Source organism: Filicampus tigris, chromosome 5 (genome assembly GCF_054856515.1).
Source record: "Filicampus tigris isolate MCC_2025a chromosome 5, RoL_Ftig_1.0, whole genome shotgun sequence".
Lineage (NCBI taxonomy): Eukaryota > Metazoa > Chordata > Actinopteri > Syngnathiformes > Syngnathidae > Filicampus > Filicampus tigris.
Window position 1 is genome coordinate 25698376 of NC_141221.1, and position 12601 is coordinate 25710976.

At 39.7% G+C, this 12601-nt stretch overlaps 1 protein-coding gene across 8 annotated transcripts in view; it reads right to left on the reverse strand.

Annotated features, from left to right (window-relative positions):
• Positions 1 to 2412: 2412 nt before the first annotated feature.
• Positions 2413 to 12601, reverse strand: part of LOC147147931 (TNF receptor-associated factor 2-like) — a 28255-nt gene continuing 18066 nt past the window's right edge. For 4 of the 8 annotated variants that reach the window (XM_086031065.1, XM_086031064.1, XM_086031062.1 and 1 more), the window contains 3 exons: positions 12409 to 12586; positions 12164 to 12312; positions 2413 to 5634 (listed from right to left, as the gene is read on the reverse strand). In XM_086031065.1, coding sequence (XP_085887191.1) covers positions 5392 to 5634; positions 12164 to 12312; positions 12409 to 12586 — 570 coding nt within the window. In that variant the 3' untranslated portion in view covers positions 2413 to 5391. Of the gene's footprint in view, positions 5635 to 6576; positions 6678 to 7144; positions 8141 to 12163; positions 12313 to 12408; positions 12587 to 12601 lie in introns of all 8 variants that reach the window. The other 4 variants (XR_015086846.1, XR_015086844.1, XR_015086845.1 and 1 more) reach the window with 4 other exon arrangements.

Below are 12601 nucleotides of genomic sequence, written 5' to 3' on the forward strand. Positions count from 1 at the left end.
CGTATTTCTGTCATTTGCCGATTTCGCCAAGTAGGTTGAAATTAACTTTTGGCCGCCTCACATGCATGAGGGACGATTAGTGGCCTGGACTAAAATCCACCTCCACCCTTGCTTAGTCCGTCCCTTTTTTAAAACGTGTCGCCCCCCATTCTCCGTCCCAAAAATGGTTGTCCGTCCGGGACGGCGGGACGGACCGTTCCGCCCCCGGGACGGAATGCCCAGCTCATTTAATGCTAAACCTAAGAGGTTTTTGTGATTAAGGGGTTAAGGCAATGGAGAAGAATTCCATTGGGGTCTCCGCTGCGCAGGTTCAAATTCTTCCAACAGGAGGATATCTTTCTTCAATTTTGTTCCATGTTGTTTCTTTGGCGAAGTTTGCTCTAGCATGGTAATTTTAGCATAAAAAGCCCGTGATTTGTGTTGTTATAGAAAAGGTGTTAATGTGATGCACTTGAAATGCAATAGTCTCTTTTTGCACAGTTTGAATCCTGCCAACATTACCTTTTCACTTATTTAGTTGTTGCCAGAGAGGGGCATTCCCTCCCAGGAACGGAGCGGGATGTCATGTAAAAATCTATCCAAATGTCAGCTCCGCCGTACACTCAAAGCTATGATCCGGAAATTGAAGGCGTTCGTTCTTCTCTTAAATTAACATTGCGTTATTTTGCAATAATTATTTTTATTGCGGCGGCACGGTGGTTGACTGGTTAGCACGTCCGCCTCACAGTTCAGAGGTCGTGGGTTCGATCCCGGCTCCGGCCTCCCTGTGTGGAGTTTGCATGTTCTCCCCGTGCCTGCGTGGGTTTCCTCCGGGTACTCCGGTTTCCTCCCACATTCCAAAAACATGCATGGTAAGTTGATTGGACTCTCTAAATTGCCCCTAGGTGTGATTGTGAGTGCGGATGTTTGTCTCTGTGTGCCCTGCGATTGGCTGGCAACCAATTCAGGGTGTCCCCCGCCTACTGCCCAAAGACAGCTGGGATAGGCTCCAGCATGCCCGCGACCCTTGTGAGGATAAGCGGTATGGATAATGAATGAATTTATTGCGAAATAACGCAATAAAAACTGAAAACATCTTGAGTTAAAACGCAAAAGTATTGCGTTATTATGCAATCTCAAATATTCTCGTGATGTCCCCTGGCTTGCTCCGGTCCGCATCATCATCATCGCATCACGACGGTCTTGTGTTGGCAGCTACATGTTATCTCTGTTAAACCGTTGTCCATCCATCCATTATCGATACCGCTTATCCTAACAAGGGTCGCGGGGCGTGCTGGAGCCTATCCCAGCTGTCTTCAGGCAGTAGGCGGGGGACACCCTGAATTGGTTGCCAGCCAATCGCAGGGCACACAGAGACAAACATCCGCACTCAAAGTCACACCAAGGGGCAATTTAGAGTGACCAATCAACTTACCATGCATGTTTTTGGAATGTGGGAGGAAACCGGAGTACCTGGAGAAAACCCACGCAGGCACGGGGAGAACATGCAAACTCCACACAGGGAGGCCGGAGCCGGGATCGAACCCACGACCTCTTAACTGTGAGGCGGACGTGCTAACCAGTCGACCACCGTGCCGCCTTAAACCGTAGTAAACAATTCAATTTACTCACAATATATGTGGATGTGCATAGGAAATTAGCCAGCTAATGAGCTTTAAATAATGTTTATGAGTGCAGTGAAGTTCTTTTTTGTTTTTTTTACGGTCGGGAGAGCGGACCAACAGAATGTAAGGACGGAAGCGCTTTAAAAGACAAGGACGGATGGGGTCGGAGGACAAATATTTTTATGAACAAGGGCAGAGGGACGAGAACGGGAGAGTACCCAGGTCGCAGAGGACGGCAAAAAAGGGGTTAAGTGGCCATCTCTGGTTGTTTCAATGATAATGTTAGGAATAACAGTAAAACGTTCACATTGTTGTGGGAGAGAGGTGAACGCGATTGACTACAAAATCCATTGGGGTGCCCTTGCAAAGGTTAGAATATTTCTTACAACAGAAAACCTTTCCTGAACTTTGTTCTGTTTTGTCACTTTGGGTGAGTAAGCACTAACATTAATGCTTATGTTCAGATCAAGAGGAGACTTTTCCGCCTGCTGTGGCCGAGTGGTTAGGCAAAGGAGTTGAAATCCATCGGGGTCTCCCTGCAAACTTTTCAATCTTGCTGACAATGACATAATTTGCTCAAATTTTGCCCAGTGGTTTGTAGCTTTGTATCAGTTAGTGCAGGAACTGATGGTAATATAAACATTAAATACTGTACTACATTTCAGTTTGTTGTGGCCGATGTGTTAAAGGCTCGTCTTTTGGTTGCAGAGGTTGTTTTTTTTTTTTTTTTCTGTCCCACCTCAAAGCTCTTGTGCACAGGTAATGAATGCCTTTTGGGCTGTAAAAGCATGCACAACATAGATGAAAATGGCAATATGTGACTTTAATATTATTACATTCATGTATCAAGTTTGCAATTGATAATTGAAACAATGTTTGTCAATGAGACATCAGTAAATAGAAGGGGAAACCAATGACAATTAATTGAAAATTCACCAAAAAAAAGTTCAAATTTGGTCTGTTATAAAAGCACATATACATTCAATGAGTTCATGGAACATTAAAATTATACAGGCACTTTTTATGCAAATAGTAGATCATTGAAGTCATGAAAAAAAATACTACCATAAGATCCTTTTTGTCACTGGCCTATCAGTTCTGCAGTTACAGCATCCACATGTTTGTGCATGAAGCAGGAGCAAAAGTACATACATTAGTAAATGTAAACAAGAAAATGTATTTAAAATCTCTTCCCAAGTAATGACACAGACCGGACACTTACATATAAATATAGACCGATCTGGTCAACGATGACAAGACTCAGGATTAGAGAAAAAAAAAAGGTCTGATTCATGTCAAAACACAAATACAGCCGCAAACAAACCAAATGAGTATAACATTCTTGTGGATATAAATCATGATTATTTTTAAAGTCTTAAAAGGAAATCAACCCAAACACATTTTTTTCAAGAATATGTTCCCAGCAGGCCCACTAGTTGAAACATGGCATTCTGATTAATATTGCGTTTGTGGAATATGGGTGAAGCAGCACCTCCACCCCTTTTTAGCTCAGCTTCAGAAAACAGGTCAGCTGTGTTTGGTCGTTACCTGAGCCCTGAGTAGTTGTGATGACATTTTCAGTCGACAGAAGTGACAAAATGGCCGCCCCCAGAGATGGCTAAAAAGGAGTGGATATTCCACAAACGCAATATTTATCAGAATGCCTTGTTTCAACTAGTGGGCTTGCATAGAACATATTCTGGAAAAAAATATGTTTGGATTGACTTAAACTTTAATACACACACAAACTCGTAATTTTGATGTGATTGATGTTGAAGTAAATATTGAAGATTTAGTATATATTTTCATAGTTCCTTTTTCTATACGGCTTATCCTTATTAGGGTCACGGGTCAGATGAAACCTATACCAACTGATTTCGGGTGAGAGGTGGGCTACACCCTGGACTGGTCGCAAGCCAATTGCAGTACGTATTTCCGATAATAATTGAAAAAAGGTCATTAGGACTGTCCAATATTTATAAAAGACCTGTCCCACAGATATAGATCACACTATTATGAAGTAAGTAAAAACAAAGGTGAATTCATGGAGGAACAACGTTAATAGCGTGATATCTGATAGCTATTCAGTAGGGATGTCACGATAACCAAATGTCATCATACAATAATAGCACGTTATGATAATTATCACGATATTGTGGGGAGGTTGCCGAAATATAAAAAAGCTCACGATAATATATAAAAGCTCATAATATAAAAAAAAAACAGCAGGACAATATTCTGTTTTTGTTCATAATAACAGCATTCTGAAAAAAAATAGAATTGTCCAGTCATGCGCTCCTATTGGCGATTGGCGTGGGTCTTGAACATATGTGGCATCAAATTAAACGGCACTAATAAACTAACCACCAGATGGTGCTGGAACTGCACAATTGGAAAACAACTTGGGCTTTTAAACAGATTTGCTGCTATTAATATTGTGGCCTAACGACGACGATATATCGTGGCGATTTTAATATCGAGATATCATGAGATTGCCGATATTGTGACCTACCTACTATTTGGACACCAACACTGCAGTAAGCATTCTTTAAACTGACAATGACATAAAATTCCTTTCAACACAGCACTCTGCACACTGAAATATCGTGCATGACGGCACAAAATGTACTGAACTGGGTCCACATTGACTGTTTTTTGGAGGTATTGTGTTTTTGAGCACATGAAATAACTGCAGATACACAGCATTTGTACATTTGAATATATGCATGTAGATATTTTTAAAGATTATTAATGGTGCAGCCATATTTCAAAGTCATACAATCACCACAGAGAGGAATGGGTATTTCAGTGCTATTAATTCGTTTGTCATACCTCTTGGTCTCGTGGAGGATTTGGATACTCAATTATTTTGAGCTTGTTTCATAATATATATGTAAAAGACAACAACAGCATTCCCGGAAGTCTCAAATTACCTTAATATGTGTGTACATTTTGAATATACAATAACCTCAGATTATAACAGCGGTTGTTAGTACATTAGTTACTGTATTAGTAAAACTGCCATTGTTAAACGGAAGTACATAAATGGTGAGATATGACCATATATATTGTCAAAAAGACTTAATCTGGTGGAATTTGGCTATTCAACTTGACTACTATTGTTACAAAACTCAAGAATTAAAATACACTCATACATTCAGATGTGCACACACACATAAAGTAACTACCGGTACACTTTCATGACTTAAGTACTGCACGCAGAATTCATGGAATTCAAGTAATGTTCACAACCACACACTGGTCACTCTTGATCACTGCAATCAAGTGTTGAAAAAGCTAAATGGTATCATCATACTGCTCCTTAATGCAAATTAATGCAGCTACAATCCTTTTTTTTTTTTTTTTTTTTTTTTGAGAAAGTGAGGGCAAAAATGAACAGCACATACGTGTTGGTATCTGTTTTAGTCTTCCCATCAATCCAAAAAAAAGTCATTTGCAGACTGTTGGAGAATCATATACTGTACATCTGTTTGGAAAAACTCAAAAATAGGTGTTCAAATGAGAAACAAAATATTGGTCTTATTTATCCAGAATCTGATAAACAGTATGATGAGAGTCAATTAAAAAATAGCAGTTACTCGTTAAGTTACTGGTACACTCAGACATTTGTTTTGGTGGTAAATAAATATTTGTGTTCACGTTTTTAGAACGCTGTTTTTGATTGGTAGATGATGAGAAATAGTGAGTGTTAAGTTTCCAACTCTTGCTTATCGCCAAATGACAGACCCGAAAGAAAAATGTCACAATACAATTGCCTGATTTAAACCTAGAGCCCGATGAGGTCTACAATGGCCTTGATGAAGATGGTGTCATCACGAATGTACGAGTTTTTAGATTCCAGCTTGGAGAGCGGACAGAAGAGCGGGCAGCCACTGGCAATGTTCATATCGCTGACAGGCCTCTGGAAGGACGAGGACGAGATGTCGGGCCGGAAAGCATCGATTATGTGCTCCCTGTTGTTCTGGTCAAGCAGCATTAGGGTGACCTGGGTACACATGTGGCAATCTTCCTTAAAACAAGTGTTCCAATATGCAGAAAGAAAAAGCCAGTTGTTATACAGTGGCAGCACAACTTCAGAGTTTTTGGTTTGTTCCGTGACCAAGCTTGTAACTCAAGTTTTCCACCAACCAGGAACATTTAGTTCCTGGTAATATAAAGTTCCTGTGGCACAAGTGCCTTCCATTTCCACCGCAACTCATAGTTTTTGGTAGATCACGCAAATGAGACTGATGACGTATTCAGGGGGAAGCATTGTGTTACTTTGTTATTGATTACTGACACCCTATGGCTCTTAAACATCATTTCAGTTAACAGAAAACATTTCAGACAGTGACCTTTAACGTTAGTGTACCAAGTATTTCGTAATCTAAGTTTAAAACATATTGGATAGCATTAAAATATACAATCAATATTTGAATGTGCCAACATGAGAATCAGAGTGACAGTGTTGTTGTATGTATACTTATCTTTTTTGAGTTTTTTTTCTCCCCCATAATACCCATAATAGCACTCTGCTGTATGCAGCCTGGTCGGCATTGCAAATACCTTACCAGGGTAAGTAAAAGTAAATTAAAAAAATACATGACTTCATTGACAGCTCTTATATAGTTTTTAATTATAACACCAGTAAATGTGTTTTGCATGGCAAGTTTTGTGGACAAAAAAAATTAATTGTACATTACCACTTTTGATTTGTGCATGTTAAAATAAAATAAAATAACACGGTCAGAAGCAGGGTTGAATTTCTCAGTTCTGCATTCAGGACAACTCGGCATTGTCCGCAACTTGGATGAGTGTGTGCCTGGCCACACATCATTTACTGCCCTGGTGAACTCCTGGCTTGCAATTTCCATCTCTGTGATTGAATCTAAGGTCCCATCGCTTGTGTGCTTTCCTAATAACAGCTGATAACAGAATTGTCCTACAAGCTACTGTATGTGAAATGTCTTACTGACACGGGCGAAAACTGGATGAGGGTTGCTGCTTGGTGGCCTGATAGAGGGTTCACGCTTGTCCCTGCATTGGAAACTTCTTCAGCATATCCATACATAACTGTAAATCAAAAAACATGCAGAAAAAAAATTCAAAGTTTAGTACTAGAGGCTATAAATCGGGAATTTATGCATACATTTGCATTTTATCTTCAACAGTTGTTTTTTATAATATATATATTTATTTGGGTGCATTTTTTTATCGAACATGCAATACATTTTACTTTCATATATCTAAGCGGAGTGTTATTAGTAAAACTGCTCATATCACAGTAGCTTACTACTACTAACTTTAACAACTGTATACTTTCTTTGGATAAATCCTCTTTTTTTTAATAAATACCTGTACTATACTTGGGTCTACGTAGATGGTGAGTAAAACTTTGTTGTGTAGGCAGAGCATTAGCTTTGGAATAAGTCTGTTATTGCTCTTGGTAACTAAAAAGCCTTGCTTACAATTGCTACAACAACAAAAAAAAACTAAATAAAAATACTTCATCTAACTATAATAGGTATTTACGTTCTTGCCTCAGAAACAGCAACGCAGCACATCCAGGATCAAGGAAGAGTTGGTTGTTTGGCTTCCTTTTCCGCTTACCTATTGACGTATAAATGCAAAATGACTAACAGTAAGTCGTTTAAGTGTCCAAGTTATGTGAAATGAAATTTACCAGGACAGCTGTAAATCAAAATACATGCCCAAAAAGGTCTGAGTATACGTTTAGATTACATGCGCCTGTGATGTAAGCCTTACATTTGCATTTTATCTTTAACAGTTGTCTTTTTAACAATTCAAGTGTAATTTATTTGGTATTTCCCCCCCAGTATGTAAACCCAATCTTTACATTCCATCTGAATAATACATTGGCTTACAAAACTAATATACTTTCTGTAAATAAATCCTCTATCCTGTCTAATGTGTGGTGAGACTTTAAACAGGTAACCATTTTCAGTGCGGGGTGGTAATTAAAACACACACACTCAGACTATTTGTGTTTCTGCTGGAAATTTCTGCAACAGGTAACAAACTCCATGATAACATTCCAAGTATTACTGTATTTCAAGTTTACCTTTGGGAAGAGCCATAGCACAATCCATTGCTCCGGTGTCCAAGAATGACCCTTGGCGTCAAGTTGGTCATTCCATTTCCTCACTCGACGGTTTTTCCACTACGGCTGTTGTGATATGTGAGTTTGGTATAAGTGTTGTTTTAACTTTGCAGCATCCACGGACTTGTTTTGCCATACAAATCCCACACGTGGTGTTGTTTTGTTGAATGGACTGCCTTAGCTGCAAGGGCTGTTGATCTCTGATTGATCAGTCGAAAAATAAATTACTTCAAAGAGTGGCTATAACCCCACCTCTTTGGATAAAATTGACTTGTTGACCAATTGACCAATCCTAAAAATGATTTAAATGAAACAACATTTTAATTCAGAATCGAATTTCCCTTTCAATGTAAAAATTATTTCTTGTTGATATCTATCATGAAAAATGTTGCATATCTCCGATACAAATGTGATCCTGCAAAGGAAAATGAGGCACAATGACCCATAATTCAGAAATTAAGTTTTGGCATATTCAAAAAGAGAATGATTGCAGTTTTCCAATGATATACCATCCATTGTGCTACGGTACTCATTACATCATTATTACTAATTACCAGAGCTGGGCACTTGACCATTTTTTGCCCATCCGGCCGCAACCCTCCACCCTTGACTTGGGTAAGTACCCTTCCGGCTGCGACCCCCGGCCATATTCACAAACATTGTCGGCCCCCGCCCCATTACGCCCTCCAACCAAAGAAAAAAAGCATCCATGATTGACGTCACCGCGGGAGAAATGCTCTAACGGCAGAGGCTTTTTAAAGATCATTAGCTGGCTAATTTACAATTTGAACCCGCTGTGGACACGCTTCAAATGCGCCAGTAGTACTTAGCCAATGTGCGTGTGCTTACTTGCATTGCGAGCCCCGGGCTGGATTTGTTATTTATTTTCCACACTTCCCCTCCTTCCCGGCCTTCAAAATAAAAGCATACCAGCAAACCACTATACACAGCTGGTTGGTTATGGCGTATTTCCAGAAATAGGGAAGATGCCAGAGAAGTGCATGAACTCCACCTTGATGTGGCTGCGTCATCCTTGAGTCAGTGCTGCGCGCAGCTTGAATATACTCCAAAAAAAAAAATAATAATAATAATATATATCATATATATACTCGTGGACACAAGTTGTTTTGAAACAAGTCAGGGGGCGTCGCTTCAAAAAGACAGCGACCACAATGGATATCGTACCTGCTACAACCATAAAGGCACCGAGATGACAAACGATGCATTTAATTTTATTGCGAAAACGATCTGGAAGGTGGCGGCTAAGGGGGAACGTGGTAAGTAAATTCTCTCCACACATAACGCTGCTAGACTAGTTGCTTTGCAGCAGCAACGAGCTGCGTGGGGCATCCTCTACGTGTGGGAAACTGTATGTCATCGCAAAATGTGACATAATGGACCGATCAGAGCAGCAACAAATCCTTATGTGTGCGTGGCATGTGTTGCAGACTTGCAGACCTGTCACCAACAGCACAATGCGTCAGTCATGTGAATCAATGTGGCAGTTGTTTGTGTAAGAAGAGAAGTGCGACAGCAACGTGCGTTCAAGCGTGTTTGTATTTCCTTATTTTCACATCACGTAACCTGCGCCTCCCACCTACAACTGGGGCATACCATTACAAGAGGGGGCGGAGGGGCAATACCATAATCCCTATAACATCAGTTGTCGCTCGCGCCGACGCTGGAGTAGAAAGAAGCCTAAAAAGAAACCTTTCACCGAGAAGGCTGAGATGAAACTTTGCCGCCTCGCGAGCACGTCACACGCATGAGGGCCGATTAGTGGGCCGGACTAAAATCGACTTCCGGCCATGCTTAGTCCAGCCATTTTTTTTTTATTTGTCAAATGACAAATACATTTACAGTTCAAAATCGTTCTGTAAATGCAGTGAATATCAATTTTTTCAACATAGATAGGTGTGGCTTATATAAAGGTGCGACTTATATATGGTTTTTTTTTCTCATGGTTAAAAAAAGACAGAATTAGCCAAAAGGCTATTTTTCATCTGTAGTCCCCTGGCTGGCCATGATGTAAAAACGCATTAAAATACAATTACAAAAAATAAATATAAATAGCAAGACACTAAGTCCTTCAAACATTTCACAAGTATTTAACGATAGGCACACAATAAAAATCACAATTAAAAACTATAAACACAATGACATCACAGAAGGTATATGTTTTAGTGTTGGCAAGTGTAGTTATTTTTGTACCATGTCCTCAATTTTTTAACGAAGGCCTTGTAGGTGGTTTGTCTCCTAACCTCCTCTGGTATACTGTTCCATTCCTTAGCACCTCTTACTGACCACGTTGAAATACTAAAAGCACTTTTGAACAGAGGAATTGCGCAGTCACCTCTGAGAGAGGCACGAGTGAGGCGCTCACTACTGTCTCTTTGGCAGATGAATTCGGCCATGGGAACTGGGGCTAGGCCATTAAGTACCTTATAAATGAGGTTTAAATCTGCAACATTATAAAAATTGTCCCAGTTCAAGAGATTGTACTTTTTAAGTATTGCACAATGATGATAGTGCTGCGGTTTCGTGTCCATGATTTTAATAGCTTGTTTGTACAGTACTTCCAATGATCTTTTTGCACTCTCTAGCCTGAGACCAACTTGTTATACAATCATTTAAGTGACTGAAAATCATTGAGTGCAAGAAACGTTTTGCCGCGTTAGTTGACATTTCATTACGGATCGACCGAAAAGTTGCAAGATTCATTTTTACATTTTTGCATATTTTGTTGAAATTTGTCAGTATTTCAGGATTAGGAGAAGCTCTACTGGTTTTACTCAAGTACATACTCACAGTTTTTGACACATTTAGTTGCAGGGATCACTCCTGCAACCATGTTGTAACACTAGTCATTGCTTTAGTTAGTCTGGCTGCAACAATGCCTTTGGAATGACCATGAAAAAATAAGACAGTGTCCTTGGCATACATTAAGCAATCAACATCAGAACAAATGGTAGGCAAATCATTGATATAAACGCTAAATAAAAGGGGGCCTAACACCGAACCCTGTGACACCCCAGTATTTATCTGAAGAGACTCAGAAATTAAGTTGTTAATTGATAGAGATTGTGTTTGATCAGACAAATATGATTGGATCCAGCTCATAGCGTCACAAGAGAAGTTAAATTGTGAAAGCTTATTGAGGAGAACGGTGTAGTTTACTGTATCAAAGGCTTTTCTGAGGTCCAAAAATACTGCTGCTACAACTCCACCATTGTCAAGAGAAGTTTTTATTTTCTCAGAGGCATGTGGCGGTTTCAGTTGAATATTTAGGTCCGAAACCAAACTGCATGGCATGGAGTGAGGGTCTGCTGTTAAGGTGCTGGACAACTCACCCATTTTTCTGCAATTTTGAAAATGGCTGGTACAATACTCATTGGACGGTAGTTATTCAAGAAACCCGAGTCAGCCAGATTTAAAAACTGGGTTAACCATAGCAGCGGGCACTGAAATGAAGATAAGTGCTTTATTTTTTCTTGTTTCTGTTCCGTTTTAATCAGCAAAGTTGCTGCCGTGTTAAAAGGCACTGTTAGGAAAGAATCTGTTCAGGTACATGCATGTCCATTTACAGTTCAAAATCGTTCAGTAAATGCAGTAAATATCAAATTTTTCAACATAGATAGGTGCAGCCTATATAATGGTGCGGCTTATATATGTTTTTTACAATGTTCTTTTAAAAAATTGGGTGGGTGCGGCTTATAGTGCGGAAAATACGGTACTCTGATTGATGAGTCAAGACCAGGGGTGGGCAATTCCAGTCATCAAGGGCCAGTCTCCTGCATGTTTTCTCTGCCACCCTGCTACAAACCACCTGATTCAAATGACCAGGATTGTTATCCATCTTCTGCAGACCTTGCTGATTACTGTATTTCCGGACTATAAGATGCTACTTTTTTCCAAGGTTTTGAACCATGCAGCCTATATAAAGGTGCGGCTATTCTGTGGATCTGTTCCATTTTAACCTGCAAAATTGCTGCCATTTTAAAAGGAACTGTTAGGAAAGAATCTGTTCAGGTACATACATGTACATTTTCAGTTCAAAATCGTTCTGTAAATGCAGTAAATATAAACTTTTTCAACATAGATACAGTAGGTGCATCTTATAACCCATTGCGGCTTATATATCGTTTTTCCCTTTTTTTTTTTGTTTGTTTTCTTTTTCTTTTTTTTTTTTTATAGAGGGGATGCGGCTTCTAAAAAGATGCGGCTTATAGTCCACAAAATACAGTGTATGATCATTTAAATTAGGTGTGTTGCAGCAGGGAGACATAGAAAACATGCAGGATACTGGCCCTCGAGGACTGGAATTGTGAACCCCTGGTCAAGACCTACCAAGTGTGTAAATTCTAGATTTTTGCAAAAGAAAATATGAACTGGAAACTTATCATGAAATTTTACTTTTCATCTTGTATTTGAGTGTTACCTTCTGATTAAAAGGCCACTTCAGGAGTGCGTCACTGTGTCCTCTCATGACGACAAAGAACAAAGATAAATGAGTGCCTCTTCCTGTCCCATCTCCGTTGAGGTAAATACGCAAGCACATCTTGTAGCCATATTTACTCGTATAAAAGGCTAGAAAACATGAGAATGTATGTTATTGCATTGCAAAAAAGACTCATCGGTGTCTTCTCTATATAATGAGCCAAATGTTCATCATCAGTTAATTACCAGGAGAGAACATTGCAGGAGCTCGGCCAGCGACAGCGTCCTGCCTCTTCTTTGTAAAATCGGAGATCTTCCACACAAAGATCCCATCATATGTGGCTGCTGACATATCCCTCATCTTCCCCTCCATCTCTACGATGGACAAGTCACGCAGACTCACAGTTCTCTCCAGTTGACGAACCTTTACCAAACACAA